This window comes from Prionailurus viverrinus, chromosome B3, assembly GCF_022837055.1.
Source record: "Prionailurus viverrinus isolate Anna chromosome B3, UM_Priviv_1.0, whole genome shotgun sequence".
In the NCBI taxonomy this organism is placed as follows: Eukaryota; Metazoa; Chordata; class Mammalia; order Carnivora; family Felidae; genus Prionailurus; species Prionailurus viverrinus.
Window position 1 is genome coordinate 138,158,880 of NC_062566.1, and position 22,824 is coordinate 138,181,703.

General features: G+C 49.4%; 2 protein-coding genes across 12 annotated transcripts in view; one reads left to right on the forward strand and one right to left on the reverse strand.

Moving 5' to 3' along the window:
- LOC125167161 (translation initiation factor IF-2-like) overlaps positions 1-8,912 on the reverse strand; it is a 40,064-nt gene extending 31,152 nt beyond the window's left edge. For 5 of the 7 annotated variants that reach the window (XR_007152667.1, XR_007152666.1, XM_047860949.1 and 2 more), the window contains exons 1-2: positions 7,914-8,912; positions 1,189-1,327 (exon numbers count right to left, since the gene is read on the reverse strand). Coding sequence is in view for 4 of the 7 variants with exons in the window: in XM_047860949.1 (XP_047716905.1) it covers positions 1,189-1,327; positions 7,914-8,912 (1,138 nt within the window). In the remaining 3 variants the exon portion in view is untranslated. Of the gene's footprint in view, positions 1-1,188; positions 1,328-3,755; positions 4,278-7,913 lie in introns of those variants that run through there. The other 2 variants (XR_007152668.1, XM_047860953.1) reach the window with 2 other exon arrangements.
- Positions 8,911-22,824, forward strand: part of YY1 (YY1 transcription factor) — a 32,734-nt gene continuing 18,820 nt past the window's right edge. For all 5 annotated transcript variants that reach the window (XR_007152663.1, XR_007152662.1, XR_007152664.1 and 2 more), the window contains exon 1: positions 8,911-9,577. Coding sequence is in view for 1 of the 5 variants with exons in the window: in XM_047860948.1 (XP_047716904.1) it covers positions 8,911-9,577 (667 nt within the window). In the remaining 4 variants the exon portion in view is untranslated. The remainder of the gene's footprint in view (positions 9,578-22,824) is intronic.

The following is a 22,824-nucleotide window of genomic DNA, read 5'->3' on the forward strand; positions in this document are numbered from 1 at the left end:
GCGGGAAAGGCCGTTTTAGGCAGAGGGAAATGAACAGGGTCTGCAGGTGGCACGGAGGCGAGTAAACAAGGCGGAAAGGTTCGAAACGCCTCGCAGAGGAGCCGGCCGTCCCGAGGCGCCCGGAGCCCCAGAGGTTTGAAGCGGGGAGCGATGTGGTCCCCTCTGCACGTTAGAAAAATTCAGGGGACCCCTGGCGCAGGAGGACCGGTGGCAGGCGCAGCAGCGGGCTGGCCAAAGGGCAGGTGACAGGGAGCCAGAGCCTCCGTGAGGACAGTAGGAGCGGGAATGGAGAAAAGCGGGCTTTAAAAAATATTCTGGAAGTAAACTCATTAGGAGTTGGTGGCTACACACGGGGGATGAGGGAGCGAGGAGTCCAGGGTGAATTCCCAAGTTCACTGCAAGTGAGTGCGGTGGTGAGGGAAGCCGCTGGAAGAGCAGGGCTGGCGCGGACGGAGAGGTGGTTAGGCGGGCGGTACGTCCAGGGTGCCGCGGGACAGTGCATGGGGCCATCTGGGACAGCGGGGTGAACAGAATAGAGACAGAAGCTAAGAGCGGTCAGCACGCAGGTGGCTGTTGGGGCCACACGTGGGGACCCGATGACCCAGCAGAGCACGCGGAACACGGAGAGTGGCAAGAGGAGAAGTGAGAAGGGGGAGACCGAGCTGAGCGGTGCAGACAGCCGAGGTGACAAGTCCAGGGACAGAGTAGTGGCCGGTGTCGGGTGCAAGAGAAGGCGAGGAAGCAGGTCAGAAAGCCTCCGCCTGTGTGGCCAGTGATGGAATGTCTGGTAGACCGCCGGGAGACACAGGGCCTGGGGTGGCACAGACGGGCTCGAGATGCTTAGCTGGGAACAGGAGACAGGCTACGGCTACAGAGACACAGGGTCAAGTCAGGGGCTTGTTTTTAAAGACCAGGAGAGGGCGCCTGGGTGGCTCAGTCAGTTAAGCGTCCGACTTCGGCTCAGGTCATCATCTCGCGGTTTGTGAGTTCGAGCCCTGTGTGGGGCTCTGTGCTGACAGCTCAGAGCCTGGAGCCTGTTTTGGATTCTGTTTCTCCCTCTCTCTCTCTGCCCCTCCCCTTCTCATGCTCTGTCTTTCTCGGTCTCAAACATAAATAAGACATTAAAAAAAAAATGTAAACAACATAGCTGACGCTGGAGACCGTACATTACGGCAGAAGTCTACATACATGAGCGGTGTCTCCTGCAGTGGGTCCCAGGATTCCAGAAGCGCAGAGACAGAGGTGGGTTGATCCAAGGGTGAAGTTTTATCAGACAGAAGCAGGACGGGATGCTGAAGACGCTTGTGATTAACCATGGCTTTCTAGTCTGGGAAAGAAAGGAGGGGTGAAAACACTAAATAAAGGTCTGAGGCTGAAGCAGAGGGTCAATGGGATGGAAGGTATGAGTCGGAAGGGGCAGGGTATTGGGGGTTTAAGACTCCAGATGTGCTGCTGCTCTCGGGAATGACAAGGACCAGGATATGGCAGCTGAAGAGGGGAAACGAGATAATGGAATCGCAGAGGCCAAAATACAGACCTGAGGGCTGTCAGAGGGCTGACTCAAGTCACCTAAGAGCTGGTATGGCTCAGGTGTGAGAGGAAGCCCCAGGTCTTCAAAAAATACAAGAGAAGGTGAGACGATGCCAGAGTAGCATCTGAAGTGGCACCAGCCTCACACTGGGTCGCGGCTAGCACTGCCTTTGGAAGGATTTGGTCAAAACAGCCCTAGGAAAAGACGCACCCACCCCACGACTGCGTTCCCGCCACGATGACAATGCCATTTAAGCAGAATGGTGCAAGGAAACTCCCAACCCATTCCTCGGGGAGTAACAGGATGGCACAGTTTAGATATGATGGTCCTTCCTCCCTACCCCCATCCTTCAAATCCCAAGTTTCAAAATTGTACGTGACCTAAGCAGGGAAAGAACCGTGCGCCAGGGTGTGCCAAGGAAGTCAGATGGCAACTCAGCACCAGAACGTGGCTCATGGGAACACAGAGGAGAGATCAACAGCCTTTCTCCTTCCTGACTCCCACCTCTAGGCTGCTGTTCCTGTGGCGGGGGCTGAACCCCACCATGACAACGCCTGTGCCAAGTCTCCTTGGGTCCACCCTCTCCAGCCAGAGCACCTGTGTCCCAAGAAAAGTGAGCGAGACACCAGCAGTCCGCAGTACAGACATGTCCAAAGGGAGCTCCAATGTTGAAAAATTGAGGGTTTTTTTTAATGTTTATTTTTCAGAGAGAGAGAGACAGACAGAGACAGAGAATGAGTGGGGAAGGTGCAGAGAGAGGGGGACAGAGGATCTGAAGCAGGCTCTGCATTGACATCACGGGGCCTGACGTGGGGCTTGAACTCACGAACTGCGAGACCATGACCTGAGCCCAAGTCAGACGCTTAACTGAGCCCCCCAGGCGCCCCAAGACTGGTTCCGATCGACATGGGAAACACAAAAGCAAGTTGTCTATTCCACTTTTAATAGACAGCAATCCACCTAGCTCAGAGAGATTAAATACTTACCTCTGATATGGCAAATCCACCCGGCTAGTAAATGAATTTTCATTTGCTCTAAGAAACCGAGTGAGTGTTGGATCCCATCTATAATCATCAGTTGCAAAACCAGCAGCGGCCGAATGCACAGCACAGGCGCAGAGGCTGAGACGCGAGGGTCAGGAACTAGCTCACCCAGGAAAAGAGAAGCGTAGGAAGAAAACATAACTGGTCCTGAGCGTACAAGCACCCTACATACCAAAAAAGCCCAAAAAGTTGGGCATTTGCCTTACCATTACTGCGCACGCGCATAACGCCTGAAGACTGGCATTGTTAGGCCCATTTTATAGCAGAGGAAATGAAGGGTGTAGAGGTTACAAGCCTCTGCTAATGTTACACGATTGATAAACTGCGCCACTGGGACCTGACCCCAAGCTTGTGGTGACTCCGGTCTGCTCTTCCCACTGATCAGCTTTGCAGCTGGTCTGTCTCGCAAGGTCTGGAGTTCCAAACCCATTTCCACTATTAATCCCCAAGTTCAGGTGTGAATTTTGAAGAAGGAATGGCTGATACAAGACAACAGTAGGACATGATGTTAGTAACCAAGTATGAGTGAGAAAACCTCAGCCAACCCCAAAAGCAGTTTCAGTGGATTAATCTGTTAATTTGATGAATCTCCAAGGCTAACAATGAGGGTTATGGGCTTGCCCCAGTATTTACACATTTATCACCTGATTTATCTACTGCTGTTTCACATAGAAATTAACATAAAACAGAGGCCCCTGGGTGGCTCAGTGGGTTAAGTGTCCGACTTCGGCTCAGGTCATGATCTCACGGTTCAGGAGTTCGAGCCCCTCGACGGGCTCTGTGCTGACAGCTCGGAGCCTTCAGTCTACTTGATTCTCTCTGCCCCTCCCCCACTGCTCTAAGGTTTTTTTTTTTTTTTTTTTTTTTTTTACAGAAACTAACATAGAAGAATGAAAGGCTGGTGTGTGGCCAAACACTGGGTCAGGCACTTTCTGGTCCCTTGAGCCTCAGTCCCAGCTGAGCTGTCCCTTACTCAGGAAGGCCTTTACCTGACAGCATCCCCCACCTCTCCTCTTCTTCCTAGCACTTCGCACAACCCGAATCCTGCCAAGTATCTGCGAACCACCCGTTTGGGACCTATCCTCTCCGACCCTGCAGGTTCCCCGAAGACAAGTGTGTGATCCTCGCTCACAGCTGTGTCCTCCAGGCACTTGGCAAGGAGAATGACCAGCCAGACTCACCTGAACTCCCCGGGCCACTCCTCTTTACAGCGAAAATCCATCCGAGAGGCTGGATTCCAAACCCCCACCCCGTCTGCAAGGCCAAGCTAACTCCTTAGTGCTCATAAGCTGTTCTGTTCCACTGCATTAACCCGCCCCACGCATGCAAATGCAGTCCAGCGTGGCTAGAAAAGTCACAGGGGCTGAAAAGAGAAACATCCGCTCACTCTGTTCAGGTGCACACGCTGCGTCTGCCTGGCTGGGCAAGTGGGAGCAGCCAATGTCAGTGCAAAAGTGGATCTAGCGTCTCTTCGGGAGGCTATCGACCAGCAAAGTAGAGAACTAGGTTCGTGTGTTACCAAAGACCTCCACTTTCCTTAGTGTTATGGGTAGTAACCGGATCCATGTACTGAAAGAACCTGCTTGGCCTCAGAGAATTTGACTCAGGTCTTATAAAAGGACGTGAAATAGCACATAAATGTCAGCTTAATAGAGGTCTCGTCAGGGCACCTTACCACAACTTAAGCTCCAAATCTAACATAGACATTGATGGAGTGGGGAGTATGCTTTTCGTGGCCCAGATTTCATAGATCCCACAACCGAGAACTATAGTTTAGATGATTAAGACAGCAAATGCATGCCTATAGTGTTTCATTTGACTTGTATTTGTCTTTTTAAAGTTTATTTGAGACAGAGAGAGAGAGAGAGAGCGAGCGAGCAGGGGAGGGACAGAGAGAGGGAGACACAGAATCCAAAGCAGGCTTCAGGCTCTGAGCTGTCAGCACAGAGCCCGATGCGGGGCTCAAACTCACAAGCTGTGAGATCACCATCTGAAACTTAGAAGCTTAAACAACTGAGCCACCCAGGCGTCCCTCATTTGACTTGTATTGATACAAAGTTAGCATAACTTAGATGCACAAACGTGAAATGTCAACCTGATTTTCCCAAGTATTTTATTGGAAACTCGGCCTGAGGGGCACCTGGGTGGCTCAATTAAACATCCAACTTGTGTTTTCAGCTCACGATCTCAGTTTGTGAGATGGAGCCCCAAGTTGGGCTCTGTGCTGACGGCTCAGAGCGTGGAGCCTGCTTCAGATTGTGTGTCTCCCTCTCTCTCTGACCTTCCCCTGCTCGTACTCTGTTTCTCTCTCTCAAAAATAAACATTAAAAAAAAAAAAAAAAAGGACACTCGGCCTAGACCTAAATTGGAATTCAACCCCTGCAAACTTGGAAGCTTTGCAGTCTAACAAAAGCAGGGGACGCTCGCTCTACATGCAGCCCCGTGGCTACCTTGCAATGTGTCTTTGTGACCTCAACCAGTTCCTTCCTCAGCTGCTTTCCCCGTCCGTTAAAAACCAAAAATGTCCACGGCTCTAACATTCTCCTTTCTGCAGCTGATGCAGACCACTAACTGCCTGCTGACTGGAGGTAACTTCAAAAGGACTCGATGTTTAGAATTAACCAAAAGGAATTTCACAAGGAAGGTACCTCAGTATGTGGAAAGGGAAATTATTTAGCGTCATGAGTTCATCACCTGAACCATTCCCAATCGGTCACAGATGGACATATGGCAGGGCACCTGGGTGGCTCAGTCGGTTAAGCAACCAACTTCAGCTCAGGTCATGATCTCACAGTCCGTGAGTTCAAGCCCCGCGTCAGGCTCTGTGCTGACAGCTCAGAGCCTGGAGCCTGCTTCGGATTCTGTGTCTCTCTCTCTCTCCTGCTCATGCTGTCTCAAAACAAAATAAAATAAAAAAAAAACATTAAAAAAGAAATAAAAAAATGGACATATGGCAGAGTGAAACTGAACAGCTAGCCTTATAATCCATAAGACCCTGTCTGAAAACGGGAGAGGTACCAACATTTTTTAATGCACATCCTTTACCTCCCCCCACCCCACTCTGCTCACTCCTGACATTTGCCCCCTCCACACGTCTCCCTAAACCACAGGCTCTTAAAACGGAGTTTGAGCATTTAATGGAGCTTTCAGGAAAGAAACCATTAGGAAGATGAAGGCAGGTGACTTTAAGAGTTGTGGCTAACAGTCCACATCTCTGTCCTGCTTCTGTCCTGATCAAGTGGCCAAAGGGCACATTCCTTGCAAGATATTTGTCACCACATCTCCTCAACCATTAGTGAGCTCTGACTTCTTGAGCTCCTGGAAAAGTCTGCATGACTCAGGATTCTTCCAACATTCTAGTTTTTTCCACAGTTGTTTCCATTTATTTCTGCAGTAGACTGGAAGTCTTGGGTGAAGTTGGAGCTTTTGAGACCCTTGAAACAGTCCAACACTATCATACAGAACTCCTGTCATGTCGCCTTCATTTTTTGACGAGCCAAAAAGCAAACAATCATTCCATGTATAAAAGAAGGAGCTAGAAACAGACACAGCCATAACCTTTGCCCTCACAGTTGGAAAGGGAAAAGCACCCAAGATCTGCGTTAAGAGAAATACCAGCTTAATTTAGTAACCCTAATCATTTGGCTTCTTGCTAAAACAAAGGGACTCTAGAACATTCAGAGGGAATGCTCATTGGCTCAATTCACTCTGCCCAAACAGAAGAGAAAAAGCAGTAAAATTACCCAAACTTTCAGAGCCATGGTTCTGAAATGGCAATTTAACCTGTCCTTTTAAATTGATATTCACCTTTTGCAGCAAGTGCGAGGTTAGTGCCCATACAGCGCAGGGTCTTTGCACATCTTGTCGTAAGATCCTTCACAGCTAAAGCGCTGAAAGCAAGAATACCTCCCACCACAGAAAACTCCAGGCCTATGTTAAACGGGTCACCTGCTCTGGGGCAAGTTTTAAAAGCTACTCGTGGAGCAGGTGTGAGGGTAGCACTTAGGGACATCTTAATGCTGTGTTGCACCTGCCATCCTTCCCAAGTTTTAAGCCCTTTTCAGTTTTCTCCCCTTGATGGTGAACGTCTACAGATCTAGGATTTAGAAGCTAAGCAGGTACTTCCCCCATTTCTGGTGTTTAGTCTAGAGGGAAGTATCAACTACTTACAAAAACATTTTCTTGTCAATTACTAGAGAGTGGGGAAAGTGAAATTAAGCCACATACAAAATTCTCCCACAACTGGTTTTCGCTTGTGAAATATTTATGCACAATTTATAAGCTACGAAGCCAGAAATGACTTATTTCAACAGATTTTACTTTGCCAAACTGTGTGGGTGCAGAACTCCAAGGGGAATTACTCAGGTTTTGAAACTCAGATGCAAAGAGAAAATGATCTCATTTTTCACTCTTTATGCTGAAATTCTCAAAAGTCAAGTCGAATGGCATTTAGATATTAAATCAAGTCACTTGTTAATCAGAATGAATCAACTTTTCTCTAATATGTTATCAAAGACACCTGCTGGTTTTAACAAGTTGGACCTAAGAACTGATGAATCAGTCCAGAACAATGACGGGCTTCAACTGCAGGAACACTATTCCAGGAATAAGCGTGGAGAACGTACGCATTCAATGAATTTTCACGGCATTACACTGGGCAAAGACACGCCTTCCCAGATTTTCTGAAAAAATCAGGGAGTCTGTATTTTTATTGCTTTAAACCAACTGTCAGGTCGACCAAAAGGATGAGTAAGGGCAAAATGACCTCGCTGCACCAGCCATTCAGGAAGGCTGAACTTGCCGTTATTTCGTGCCAGGAAAAATCCAGGCTCTGTTGCACGAAGAATGGAGAAACGGGGGAGCTTTAAAGGATGAGACGAATGCAAAGCCTGGTGGGCAAAGGGAGGAGTGTCTATGAAAGTGAGAAATAGGTGAAGACGGTGGTCAAGGAAAACACTGATTGGCTGGAGAGCGAAGAAAGGGAAGCTCAGAAGGAAATTCTAGAAAGCCACAAGGAGCCGAGCGACACGACGAGCGGCGGGGGCCCCCGTGGTTCCAAGCTCTACAGCGAAGCGGGCACCCAACGGCCCCGTCTCAGGTTTCCGCGGGTCACAAAAGGATAACGGACATCCTCCCAACGGTGGACCTGGGGGCTCCGCGCGCCGCTTCCGCCCGGCCGCCCCGCCCCGGCCGTCCGGCGCGGCCCACCTGCGCTCGGCACCCCGGGCCCCGCGCCTCGCGGGGAAGGGCGCTCGCGGCGAGATGCGGGCCCGCGGAGGCCCACGGCCATTCTCCTCTGCGGCCCGCCCGCCTTTGTTCGCCTGGCCCTGCACACTCACCGCCGCCATCGCCCGCCCGGAGCCAGGCGCCGAGAGCAAACGCCACCCGACGCGAAAAAGGAGGCACAGGCGTTTCTCGTCAAAGCAGACTTTATTGGGCGCCGGGGCCGCCCCGCGCGCGCCGCCCGCTCCCCCGCGCGTCCTCCGGGCCGCTGGCCTGCCTAGACCCCGCGTGCGGCCGACCCCGCCCTCTCCTGCAGGCCCCCTCCCCCGCGGCGCCGGGGACCGCGCACCGCTCACCGGCTCCCGAGGCGGCGGCTGCAGCGGCGACGCCCCGCTCCCGAGTGCGGCCCGGGCCCGGGGCGGCGGGTCTCGCTGCTGTTGCACCGCGGAGGGCGGGAGCCGCGCGACTCTCGGCGGCGGGCGGTGGCGGCGCGCTGACGTCACGCGCCGCGGCCATCCGGCGCGCGCGGGGGCCGCCCCGTCGACCCCAATCCGGGAGGAGCCCGGGTGAGTGGGCGGGGCCACGGCGGCGAACGGGCAGATCGATTGGCAGAGGGGGAGGAGCGAGAGGGCCAGTGGGCGAGTGGGAGCGAGGCGGGGCGGGCCGAGGCCAGCGCGGAAGTCTCGCGAGGCCGAGCCCGAGCGGAGTGTGGCGGCGGCGGCGGCGGCGAGATCTGGGCTCGGGGTGAGGAGTTGGTATTTGTGTGGAAGGAGGCGGAGGCGCAGGAGGAAGGGGGAAGCGGAGCGCCGGCCCGGAGGGCGGGAGGAGGCGCGGCCAGAGCGGGCGGCCGAGGCGCGGCGAGGCGGGGCGCCGGGGCGAGCAGCGGCCGAGCGAGCGCGGGGCGCACCGAGACGAGGAGGCGGGGAAGCCCGCCGCCGCCGCCGCCGCGCCCGCCCCTTCCCCCCGCCGCCCGCCCCCTCTCCCCCCGCCCGCCCGCCCGCCCGCCGCCTTCCTCCCTCTGCCTTCCTTCCCCACGGCCGGCCGCCTCCTCGCCCGCCCGCCCGTAGCCCCGGAGCGGAGGCCGCCGCGGCCGTGGCGGCGGAGCCCTCAGCCATGGCCTCGGGCGACACCCTCTACATCGCCACGGACGGCTCGGAGATGCCGGCCGAGATCGTGGAGCTGCACGAGATTGAGGTGGAGACCATCCCGGTGGAGACCATCGAGACCACGGTGGTGGGCGAGGAGGAAGAGGAGGACGACGACGACGAGGACGGCGGTGGCGGCGACCACGGCGGCGGGGGCGGCCACGGGCACGCGGGCCACCACCACCACCACCACCACCACCACCCGCCCATGATCGCGCTGCAGCCGCTCGTCACCGACGACCCGACCCAGGTGCACCACCACCAGGAGGTGATCCTGGTGCAGACGCGCGAGGAGGTGGTGGGCGGCGACGACTCGGACGGGCTGCGCGCCGAGGACGGCTTCGAGGACCAGATCCTCATCCCGGTGCCCGCGCCGGCCGGCGGCGACGACGACTACATCGAGCAGACGCTGGTCACCGTGGCGGCGGCCGGCAAGAGCGGCGGCGGCGGCTCGTCGTCGTCGGGCGGCGGCCGCGTCAAGAAGGGCGGCGGCAAGAAGAGCGGCAAGAAGGGCTACCTCGGCGGCGGGGCCGGGGCGGCGGGCGGCGCGGACGCGGGCAACAAGAAGTGGGAGCAGAAGCAGGTGCAGATCAAGACCCTGGAGGGCGAATTCTCGGTCACCATGTGGTCCTCAGGTGAGCGCCGGCGCGCGCCGGCCCCCGGGATGTTTTTGTTTTGAAGGGAAGCCATGTTTTATGTGTGTGATGGGCGCCGCCATCTTCTTCGCAGGGCAAGTATGGCGGCCCCAAAAGATGGCGGGCCGCGGCGGGGGCGGCGGGCCGGCGGGCCGGCGGGCCGAAGATGGCGGCGGGAGGCGCGGCGCCGCCCGCTAGGCCGCAATGGCGTAGTTTCCCCGGGCGGGGCGGCCGCGCGGCGCGGGGCGGGGCGGCGCGGCGGGGCGGGGCGCGCTGGGGCCAACGGACGGCCGCCGGCCCGTTGTCCGCCGCCCCCGCCCGGCTGGCTCCCCCGCGAGGCCTGGGGGTGGGGGTGGGGGGGGCGCGGGGCGGGCCTCGGCCGGGTTGCGCGGAGCTCGCGCCCGTCCGGGGGCCGCCCGCCGTCGCCTTTCCCCCGCCTTCCTCTGGGGGGCGTCTCGGCCCCGCCCCGCTCCCCTTCCCTCCCCTCCCCTCCCCTCCCCTCCCCTCCCCTCCCCTTCCCCTTCCCCTTCCCCGGACCCTCAGCTGCTCCCGAGAGGCGCCTTCCGCTCCCACGCCCGGCGCGCAGGCCGGACTCTGCCCGCGGCTGCGCTCCCCGTGCTCCCCGCGCTCGCCTCGGCGGGGCGGGACTTGGGCGGCACGTAGGGCTCGCGTGTGCAGGCTCCGCGCCGCCGGGGCCTGTCACCGCGCTGCCGGCGAGGTCCTCGCTTCCCTCCCCCTCCCCCCGCAGCACGTCGGGGCGAGGGTCCGCGAGGTTTTGTAGATTGCTCTTAACCCTTTCCGTTTGGGGAAGTTTCAGTTTGTCGGGGGTTCGGCGCGTTGCAAATAGGTCGGTTATCTACGCGACTGGGGACGTTCGTCACTAAATAAAGTCGAGTACTTTAAGTCTTTGCACGAATTTTAGTTGACAGAAGGCCATCTACTTTCTTTCCCCGTGAAGAGATTCTACAAAGCCAAAGAAAATATCTAGAGCAAAAGGGACTTACTGCGTGTTGATTTTTTTTTTTTTTTTTAACTTTATAACCATGGAAAAGCTGGCTTTTTTTCCTGTGGGTGTCTTGTTCTTTTTTTCACATGCTATCTAGTTAAATTGCCGGGATAGTAAGAACACTGAGAATGATCCTGCCATGGCTAGTTAATTTTCTGTTTGTGAAGATCGTCACACGTAGTACCGAGTTTGTGTTGTAGAATCCTTCTCCCAGGATTACTTTACCGCTGTCTCATAAATTCTCAGAATTGGACGCAGCCTCCAAGCGCGATGACCCTTGAGTATTAAAAGATCGTTAACAATTGAGAGGAACAAATGAAGCGCGAGGTGAAAAGGCCGGTAGGGAAGGCTGGTCTGGTCGTAGTTCCTGCAAGCCCCGAGACGAGCTAACTAACCTCGGACGGCTCTGGGACTCAGAGGACCGAGCAAAGGGATCCGAGTTGCTGCCAGAATTCGATAGCAGGTATTAATAGGCGCTGCTGTTCTGGATTTCAGAGTGTCTTGTGGAGGTCTTAGGAGTTTGAGTTTAGTCGGAGGTACGTGTTTAAGTGAGACCTGTCCACTAACTTATTTGATGGTTGTCAGAGCACCTTCTGTAGATTCCGGTGGCTTAAGAATGAGCGCGTGCACACCGATCGTGTTGAAACTAAAAGCCTTGTTTTTCCATCAATATGAATTGCTTATTGAATTTTGCTGGAATCAGGATGCCATTTGAAATTAGGTATTAGGTACCTAAAGATACGCCCACCACATAAAAGTAAATTTACTTTTTCTCACAGTGAGGACATGTTGGTTTTACAGAAATTTGGAAAACCAGGGCGTTATATACTCTGTCCTTGATCTCTTACCAAGTTGCTTACCCGCTTTCCCATACCCAGAAAACTTGATAATGGAGGCTTTACTTGATGAAGTGATGCGTATCAAGTCAGCCAGTGGGGGGGGGGGGGGGGTGGCATTTGAGGGGCCTGACTAATGGGAGGTAATTTACAATGAAGTCAGCATTGAAAAGTCATTATTTCCCCTGTAAGTGGCTGCTTACAGAGTTGAACAGTTTGGGGTTATTTTAATGCCCATTTCTTTGCAGAGTTAGTTGTCTGCATAACAGAGTACTCTGTACATAAAGCTGATTATAAATATTTGATGGCAATAACATAGTATGGCCTGTTTCCTCAGACATATTTTGTGGTAAGCTATCCCTCTTCCTTGTCCTTGTGGTTTGGAATTAACACCAAAGAGACGCTAAATAGTTTGTGATTAACTATGCACGTCCCAAGTACAGATTCTGAATATAGTGTAATCTCTGGAACTGAAATAAGGAGATAATTGATAGTAGGTGAAGAAATCAAAGCAGGTTCACTGTTAGGCTGAATTTCTACGTGTCTGTGTGCTGACTGGTAGGCGATATGCTCAGTGCTTTCACCACCAAATCTCATTTGATCCCAGGCATGAGAGTTTTAACTACAGTGTGGTTTCGTGAAAAGTCCTTTAGATTGGAAATGAGCTGTGACGTGACAGTTTTGCCCAAGTCCAAGCTTAGTTACGTGAAGTCTTCATAAAAATAATTGTACACAGGGTATGCTCAGAGCTCTAGTTATTCGCTAGTACCTCTTAGTTAAAAAGAAAAAAATGTAGTGGGAGCCAGCATGTTTGTGGAAGCCAAATCTGGATTTTATGGGTTTCTGTTGCTTGTATGCCGTCTTACTTTAATTTCCCACAGAGTAACAACAATCTGTGTGATTGGCATCTTTTTAATGGAGTGACAGCAAAGGAATCTACTGGTTCTATACTAGAGTAGTTTTAGACTTGAAAGGTCCTTAGAAATCAACTTTTTTGTTTCCTCTTTTAACTGGTGTAATTCACTTGGGCACAGTTCAGTGGCTTCCACTATACTCACCAGGTTGTACAGCCATCACCGCTAGCTAATTCCAGAATATTTCCATCATCCCAGAAAGAAACCCCATTAGCAATCACTCCCAGTTTTCCTCTGCCCCCCAGGCCCTAGCAACCACTAATCTACTTGGTGTTTCTCTGGATTTGCCCGTTCTGGACATTTCATTTAAATGGAATCCTACATTCTGTGGTCTCGTGTGTCTGACTTAGTCTGTTTTCAAGTTTCATCCACATTGTAGAACGTACTTTATTCCTTTTTAAGGCTGAATAGTTTTCCATCGTGTAGATACTAGAGCAGGACCTGCTTAAATTTGCAGATGAGAAGATGTAGGCCCAGTAAGGCTACATACGCTATGTATGTTTCAGTATTTCATCACTCTTCAGTTGTGTCTTGAACATCCTTAATCCATTGCTTTAAGGCCGTGTTTACTTTTGTTTTTTTTTTTTTTTTTTCCCTGGCAGTATGACTAATGAACATTGCCATGTTGCTAGATTTAGGGCACAGTCTGAGATGTCTATTTTTCCCTAAATTGTCGTCATTATTGTATGGGAGTGACATCCTATTTTATAGAGCTTACTGTAAGCTAAACCACTTAATCATTGGGCCGAATAGAGAAGCTCATGATAAAAGCTGAGTATTTAAGACATTTAGTGTTGAGAAAAGACTAAGAAGGCTTTAAAATCTTGAGGTTTCGGGTATTCAGAAATTATGACCTTCACTCAAGGCTGTTGGTATTTTAATTATCTTATGTTAGACCAAATATAGAAGTGCTTTGTACTGGATTGAGTAAAACATCTAAGACTCGAAAACCGTTGATGTTAACATCAGTAGATTGAAAGAAAGTTAGAAAGTGTTTAATTTTCTCTCAGTTCTACATGTTAAGAAGTTCAGGTTTGCTAAAAGTTACTAGTCCTGACCATTTGCCACTCCTCTGAGGGTTTTCCACCTCGTCCTTTTTTTTATCTGCTGTTTATCTTTAACTGAGATGCTGTGCATAGAAATTCCCATGGAGCCAAGCTAGGGAAGCCCTCCAGAGTGATCTTGTCAACCTTGCGACCTACATAGGGCAGGCGAAGTCACGGATCCTGATTCCTGACCTGGTAGTCCTCCTGAAAGCCTGCCTGGCTTGCTGGCACAGACAGTCCCCAGGTTACTCGCCTTTCCTTTTCCTCCCACTGTCAACCGCTGACTCCCCCTGGTGGGAAAGGAAAAGTCTGTATCAGGAAAAGGTCGATACCTACAACTAGCATTTTAGGCTCTTGAAAGAGAATAAACGAAGTAATAATTTAGAAAACGTACGCTAGACTCCTGGACAGATACTTACAAAAGGCTTTTTATTTTTTGTTGTCGTTGAAGTCTGCTTAGTAAGGTGGGTTGGTTTTAAGGCTGAGACATTTAGGGCCTGTTATGAGTATAAACAATTATTAGAATGAACATTTCTTAAGCTCTGCATTCCTGTGTTAACCCCTGATCCGCTCCTCCCGGGGGACCATTCTCTGAACTCTGCTTTTACTCCTTCCCATACATGTAGGACCTAAAAGTGAAAACTTACAATGTCTACATCTGAATATTTACCAGTGGGTTGTATTCTATAGTATTGTTGGGTAAACATTCAAATCTTGTATTTTAAAATTTGGCATCTGAAACACTGTTTGGAGGTTGACGGTAATAATTTCATTACGGTTCGTGGAACATTAGGAAGATGTGCTGCGTAGGTTTGGAAGTTAGTTTGACTGTACTGTATGCGTTGGTACTTCTCTATGTGTGGGGGACTTAATGACACAGGAGAACCGTTTCCTATTCCTGAGTACCTTATGTTAGTAGGTCCCATTCTGTTTAACTTTGTGGGTAATTATCAATAATAGCAAGCCTGGGTTTCTGGGAATCATTAGTAACAAGCGTCAGATTTCCTCTTTAGAGGGCACTGACCAAAGTATCTCGCGTTGGAATCTTAACGTCTGACCTTGGTTTCTTTGTCAAATGACTTAGAGTTGGGGGATCCCTAACAGCATTTTCAGTTCCTTTAGAACAAAGAAATTCTACTCCTTTCTGAACTCCTGCATGACAGTAGGGAGATATACTCACTTTCTTAAAGCAGAACTCTAATTTTAAAGTGATCTGGTGAATGAGGTATTAGGAACTTGAGTAAAATTCTTTTTTTCCTTCCTACTTTTTTTTTCTTAAGTTCATTCATTTATTTTGAGAGAGAGGGAGAGAGAGAGCATGTCTGTGAGCCGGGGAGAGGGAGAGCGAATCCCAAGCAGGCTCTGTACCGTCAGCCCAGAGCCCGATGTGGGGCTGGAACTCACCAACTCTGAGATTATGACTTGAGTTTAACCAGCTGAGCCACCCAGCTTCCCCAATGAGTAAAAAAAAAATTTTAGAGGTATTTTTTTTTAAATTTCTTTTCTTTTCTTTTCTTTTCTTTTCTTTTCTTTTCTTTTCTTTTCTTTTCGAGTGAGAGGGAGAGAGAGCGAGCGAGCAGGGAAGGGGCAGAGAGAGGGAGACACAGAATCCGAAGCAGGCTCCAGGCTCTAGGCTCTGAGTTGTCAACACAAAACCCAGTGCTGGGCCCCATCCCATGAACCACGAGATCGTGACCTGAGCCGGAGTTAGACTCTTAACCGACCGAGCCACCCAGGTGCCCCTGACTAAAATTCTTAATAACCATGAAATCACTTTGGTCTTACACAGTGGTCTCAGATACGATTAAACATGAAGACAATGTAAATAGTTGTGATGGGCCCTTTTTTTCTTGGGTAAATGATTTCCCTTGAATGTAAGAAGTGTGCAGTAGAGAAGGAGCCTGCTATAGGCGTGCTGGAAGCACTTCTGTTGGAACCTGGACCACGTCCCTTGTGGTGGTGGTCTCCCCCCCATTTTTTTTTTAATGTTTATTTATTTTTGAGAGAGAGAGACGGAGACCAAGCGCAAGTGGGAGAGGGGGAGAGAGAAAGGGAGATACAGAATCCCAAGCAGGCTCTGAGCTGTCAGTGCAGAGCCTGACGTGGGGCTCGAACCCACCAATGGTGAGATCATGACCTGAGCCGAAGTTGGATGCACAACTGACTGAGCCACCCAGGCGCCCCGGACCCTGTTTCTTCTAGGAGAGTCACAAACTACAGAATTTCTGATACCTCACAGCCTTTTTGTGGTTCTCAACTCCATCCTCTCTTTTCCTTCTAGGTCTTATAGCTCATAAGCACCCAAAAGCCTTGAGGGATGGGAGCCGCAGCCGCTTCTCCAAATTGACAATTGGCTTTTCATTTCTTGTTTTGTTGGTAACTCACTTATAGTTTGTGCTAATGCTGATGGCTCCTGTATTAATCTTAAGGACTATGTGCAGCCTTCTGGATTTCACCTCTGGGGATCTAGGCACACACTATACCTTTCTGAATTTTCTAAGACTTAAATCAGATGGCTTCATTCACTCCCCTGCTTTAAAACCCTTCCAGCTCAACCGTGTGAATATATTTAATGCAGCCAAACTGTAGACTTTAAAATGGTTACAGTGGGGTACCTGGGTGGCTCAGTCGTGAGTTTGTGAGTTCGAGCCCCATGTCGGGCTTTGTGCTGACAGCTCGGTGCCTGGAGCCTGCTTTGGATTCTGTGTCTCCCTCTCTCTCTGCCCCTCCCCCTCTCATGCTCTCTGTCTCAAAAATAAATGAACATTTAAAAAAATGTTTAATGGTTTGGTAAGTATGTTTGTGTTTACACATACACGTACACATGTCCTGCAGATTCTCATCACGCTGCTTAAAGCCCAAACTCCTTATCATGAGGCCACACGTGATCGGGCCCGTGCTTTCCTTTCCTGCTTCCTCTCCCTTTATGCTCCAGCCATACCAGCCTTCTTTCTGTTCCTTGAACTTGTTCCTTTGCTCTTACCTCTACTTCCAGTGCGGGGACCCCACATGTTCCACATTCTTGTGTTGCATTGTTCTTCACATTTCAGCTCTGAGGCCTTCCTGGTCCTCCACTCTGACTCTCCTAATTCTGTTTGAGTCTCTTTGGAGCACTATCTGAAATTAGCTTGCTTTTTTCTTTAACTTGCTTCTGTCTGCTTCCTCTAGAGAGTAAGTTTGGGGCCTGTAACCCTGCAGCCTTAGTATAACACTAGGCGTATAGAAGGTTCTTGGTAAATAACTGAGTCAGTGCATGGAAATTGCACAGTAAGGTAGAATCATGGCCTAGAGACCAGAATACCATCATCATCCATGACTGCATAGGTGGAAAAGAAGCATGAAGGGTGAGGCGAGGGCAGAGGAGTGTTCCCTTTTTAGGAAAGGCGTGGACTTCGGTCAATCCTACTTTCAAATCCTAGGCCTGCCGCTTAACTATGCTTCTTCCAGTACATGACTTGACATTTCTGAGGCTTATTTCTTAGGCCAAGGACACGGGGCTAATATCTTCAAGGTTTTGTTTGCCTCGAGGAATATGGCAGTTGCAGCATGAAGCCAGGTATGCAGTAAATGACAGCATCCTGTCTTCTCTATTAGTGGGGAAGGAGTGGAAACAGCCTGTGAGTTATTTCTGCTTGTTGCTTAGCACTGGATCTCAAATAGCTAGCGCTCCCCCCTTTCCCCAGCGAAGGTTTGGGTGATAGCAGTGGTCAGTCGATAATGTCGTTTTTGTCATAAGTCATGTCGAAGGGTCAGACCAGAGTTGACGACCTGAGATGAAAGGTGTGGAGGAACAAGATCCAGCCAACCTGGGTAAATCAGTAAGTAGGTAAATACACGTGTGCCTTGGTGAAAATAGAAAATCAGGATCCCAGGGGGAAAAAGGAAGCCTCAAGGCCAACCCTCATGAGCTCCCTGTGGGTCAAGGTGGAAAGGGAAACAGTGCTACTGCTGATCTAAGATGAGGAAAGCTTTTAGAGAAGTCCAGCCTTTCTTAGGACTGAATTCTAAAACACTGCTTGTACATGAAGAGGCCCACTGAGTGATGATGTGCAGCTTCCAAACCAGCTTGGTGTCCAGAATTTCACGTGGTGTTTTAGGACAGGTGAAGACTTAAAATGTAAGCTAATTGAAGGCGATCCTGGATTTTCCACGGCCTTTCCGTGCGTACTCCAGTTGAACAGAAGTTCACCATTCTTTAAAAAATCATCAAGTATAGGACCTACTATTATTCCCCTTACACCCAGGAGGGTCGGGGACGTGGGATGGTGTTTGGGCTCCCTCCTTGCTGGGCTCCAGACATAGTGGCTGCCATTTAAAGCTTTCCCTGGCTTCAGCCTTAGAGATGGTCTACTTTTTTTTCAGAAACGAGGAAAGCAAGTAAGGCTTAGTAACAGGAATGAAAGAGGTCTCTTGCAGGAAAGAGGCTTGGGCTTTGGAGAGCAGACTGGATGTAGATGGAGGGTGAGAGGTGGGCAAAGGGGAAACTTGTAGCTACCACGTAGCTTTTCTTCGACATTGACATTGAATAACTTGTTGTGAGAGGGCTGGTTTGGTTGGAGTGGGGAGGGCAGGTGAGTCTCCACAGGGTTTTTTTGTTTTTGTTTTTGTTTTCTTCTTTTTTTTTTTAATTTTTTTTTCAACGTTTTTATTTATTTTTGGGACAGAGAGAGACAGAGCATGAACGGGGGAGGGGCAGAGAGAGAGGGAGACACAGAATCGGAAACAGGCTCCGAGCCATCAGCCCAGAGCCCGACGCGGGGCTCGAACTCACGGACCGCAAGATCGTGACCTGGCTGAAGTCGGCCGCTTAACCGACTGCGCCACCCAGGCGCCCCTGTTTTTGTTTTCTTCTAAAGAAAGGGCACGTACTTGAGCAGGGAAGAGGGGCAGAGAGTGAATTTTTAAAAAAATTTGTTAACGTTTATTCAGTTTTGAGAGACAGCATGAGTGGGGGAGGGACAGAGAGAGAGGGGAGACGCAGAATCCAAAGTGGGCTCCAGGCTCTGAGTTGTCAGTGCAGAGCTCCATGTGGGGCTCAAACCGATGAACCATGAGATCCTGACTTGGGCGGAAGTCAGCCGCTTAACAGACTGAGCTACCTAGGCACCCCAGGAGGGGGGAGGGAGGGGGGCAGAGAGAGAGACACAGACAGACAGACAGACAGACACTTACAAAGACTTCACACTCAGCCCAGAGCCTGACTCAGGGCTTGAGCCCATGATTCTGGGATCATGATATGAGTGGAAATCAAGAGTCAGACACTCAACCCACCAAGCCACCCACCCAAGTGCCCAAGCTCCACTTTTTACACCTCTTACCCGTACCTAGGACCTGTAGAGTGCTTCCAGCCTTTCCAAATATTTAGTTACTTAATCCTGTCCTTTTTTTTTTTTTTTTAAATATATTTGAGTCTTTATTCAAAGTTTTTTTTTTTTTTTTTTTTTAAGTACTATCTACTCCCCCACCGTGGGACTCGAACTCACTGCCCCAAGATCAAGTCACGTGCTCCACTGACTGAGCTGCTAGCCAGGGCCCCAGTCCTACTACTTTGTAAATTATTTTGAGTCTCTTTGCTTTGCCTCTCAAACTAGGATGGGAGTGATGAGTGCTTTGGTGATGTAGAAGAAGACTGAGCAGTTGGGAGGTAGGGTTAGGACAGAGGCGTATTTATACATATTTATATAAGTTCCCTCTTGCCTGTGGGGGTGCATTCCAAGACCCCCAGCAGAGGCCTGAAACCACGCATGCCTGAAACTACTGATGAAGAGTAATGATAGAACAGTGACAACCTTTGGCTGTAATAGAAGTTATGTGGATGTGGTTTCTGTCTTAAAATGTCTCACAGGGGGCGCCTGGGTGGCTCAGTGAGTTGAGCGTCCGACTCTTGATTTGGGCTCAGGTCATGATCCCAGGATTGTCAGGATTGAGCCCCACGTAGCGCTCTGTGCTGACGGTGTGAATCTTGCTTGAGATTCTCTCCCTCTCCCTCTGCCCCTCCACCCCCTCTAAAATTAAAAAAAAAAAAAAGTCTGTAATTGTCTGTGGTGGTACTGTACTCGTCCTTTTTTTTTTTTTTTTTTTTTTTAACTGTTTGTTTATTTTTGAGGGGCAGAGAGAGAGGGAAACAGAGAATCCGATGCAGGCTGCAGTCTCTGAGCCGTCAGCACAGAGCCCGATGCAGGACTCGAACTCACAAACTGCGAGATCATGACCTGAGCCGAAGTCAGACGCTTAACCGACTGAGCCACCCAGGCGCCCCTCGCCCTTCTTACAATGGTGTGAGATGATGAAAGGCGTGTCTGAGGAGCAGATGAGGAGAGGGACCCGGGCATGAGCCACAGTGTGAGGCTACCGTTGCCCCTTTGACCAAACCTCGGGAAGATCATCTGCTTCCAAACCATTTGAATACAAAGTGTGTGCCGCATTTACGGGTGGAATTGGCTCGATTTTGTTTTTTCTTCCCTTCCATCTTAGGTCAGTTTACTTCATTCTGTCGGTTGTAGGTCATATGCGGGTGGCGACCGTTCATGGGTGCTGGAGTAACCTGATCCCAGTTTCGACTGGAAGTTCTCATTACGCCTTTTCCTACCACACTACCCCCCTTTGAAGCAGTGACCTGTGTTCTCCGCTTTTTCCAAATAGGAACTGTGAAATTTGGCTTTAATTTGCTTTTTTTGTCCAGTTGTGTTCTGGTTCTCAGGATCCTAAATTTAAGTCAAACCCGTTATAGACTCACTGCGGTGAGACTTCGCTTGCCTCCCTGAAACCGTGCAGAGAGAATTAGCTAAGTCCCGCCTTCAGGGAACACTCCAGAGGGGCATCTATATGTGCAGCAATTTCTAGAGGAGATTTAGATATTTTTGCTTCGTGAGTCTGCTTGGCCCAGGTGTGTATTTGATATTACACACCAGCCAGTAGGCGTCCGTAACATACTTGACATTCAGAGCAGATCAGTTAATACTTTCCCCCTCCACAGGGCAAACCTGTTTCAGTAGTAATTATGAAATGAAACATTAAAATAATGGCCAGTGCAGAGAGTGAATTTTTTTTTCTTTATTTGAATACATAACAGCAAAACATTTTTTTACTAAAACTGTACAAAAAGAAATAATACATTTCACTAATGTATTTTTTGAACTAAGGGGCAAACACATATGTACTTATTGTCTATAAATGTATTATATCATAAATTTATATTTGGCAAAAACTCCCCAAAGCTTTCTTTTGCAAAAATGAGATTAAACGACCAGAAAATAGCAGACATTGACATTCTTTGATCTGTTGCATTAGTGTGTGTCCAGTTCTTGGAGAAAATGAGGCAAACATTGTCTTTGATTTCTCTGACCATAAAACCTAGCGTCTTTTGTCATTTCTGTAGCAGCTTTTTTTTTTAGTGTGATTTTTTTTCTATATAAATAGTTTATTTCCTGACATTTTGTTGTTTAATCCTTAATGGCCCTTTTGATGATTTCTGTGTGCTGGTGGTCTTCAAGGAGTTCAGCAAGTTAACTTTCGTGTAATGCTCTTTATTAAGGAATAAGTAACAAACGTAATAACATGAAGTTTAAATACATATTATGAAAGCATACAGCAATTATTTAGAAAGACCCAACAAAAGATCTTACGAGGCAAGAATATTGTCACTGACACTGTTGAGAACTGCAGGTGTAGAGTGGTCATCAAAAGCAGATTGTCTTTAATCCGTGTGGTTGTGGTCTGCAACACGTGCAGACCACGTGGTTATTGTCTATATTCGGGGCAGACTGCCTTGACTGTGTGTCACTTTCACTTGGTAAGTGACTGAGTACAATTCTCGCGAGACAAAGCTAGTTTTCTTCCTGCATCTGGGCAGAATTCCTTAGGTCTCCTTTGCAAAAACGTCTTCCTCATTCACTGAACGTTGAAATCACTCAGATGTTCATTCTGAGCCATCTCCTTTCTCTGTTTTCTCCAATAGATAATATTATAATAGATTTCTCTGGCTTTAAACTCCGTCCACATGCCAATACTGTCCATGTAGTTCTCTTAGCTTTGATTTCTTTTATCCTCACATCTGCATATCCTAGTATCTCCTTGAAGTCTGTCCACTAGGTGTCTCACAGATACCTCAGATTAAAGCAGAATTCCAGGTCCTCTGTACATGTCTTTCCCCCATCGTTCTCTAACTTGGCTGATGGCATCCTCCCAGAAATGCAAGCAAGAGACTTAGAAGGCCTGCTTAACATCCTTAACGACCCCCACCCACCCATCTGATTCATAACCCAGGCACGTGTAGTCCTTCTCCAAAATAAAACTTGAATGGGTGGCTCATGCAGTTAAGCATCTGACTTCAGCTTAGGTCATGATCTCACCTTCATGGGTTCGAGCCCCACATAGGTGGCATATGTGCACACCGTTCGTAGCATTATTCACAGCAGCCAAAAGGTGGAACCGACTCATGTGTCCATCAGTAGATGGATGGATAAACAAAATGTGTGTATGCACGGGAATATTATTCGGCCATGAAAAAGAATGGGATTTTTTGTATATGCTGTAATATGGATGGACTTTGAAAACGTTGTGCTTAGTGAAAACCCCAGATGTGGAAGGACAAATACTGTTCAATTCCATTTATAAAAGATATCTGGAGGGGCGCCTGGGTGCCTCAGTCAGTTGAGTGTCCAACTCTCGATTTCAGCTCAGGTTCACGATCCCAGGGTTGTGGGATCAAGCCCTGCATCCCGCTCTGCGCTGAGTGTGGAGCCTGCTGAAGATTCTCATTCTCTCCCCCCCCACTCCTTCCCTCTCCCCCTCTTCTTCCTCCCCTCCCCGCTCACTCTTGCTCTCTCTCGTGCTCTCTAAAATAAAATAAAAATAAAAACTTCAAAAAAAGGGACCTGGGATAGGCAAATTTGTAGAAACAGGAAGTAGAATAGAGGTTACCAGGGGAAGGGGGCAGTTACTGTTAATGGGCACCAAGTTTCTGTCGGGGATGATGAAATGTCAGGTATACATAGTAGTGATCTATAATGTAAATATATGCATGTATATTGAGTGTGAATATACCTACTGCCACTGATTGCACATTTATGGTGGATAAATTGGTTACAGTGGTTAAAATGGTTACATTTACACATGACTAAAATGATCAACATTATATTAGTGTCTATTTAATGAAAAAGTTTTTTAAAAAAATAAAAAGGAAACCATGAAAATGGGAGTGGGGGAGGCTGGCAGGCTGGGTTTGGCTCACTGGCTGTACTTGGGGATTGTAAAACTTGTCAGTCTCTACTTACACTCATTTCATGCATGTTTTGACTGTAGTTCTTAGTGATGTCAGTGACTGTTTTCTGGGCCCTTTGATGTTCTTCAGTGTTCGAGCTGAGAACCAAGTCTGGAGCCTGAGGAAGCATTTCCTCATTTGACTTGTTTGCGTCCCCCCACAATTCAGACGTTCAAGTCCCCC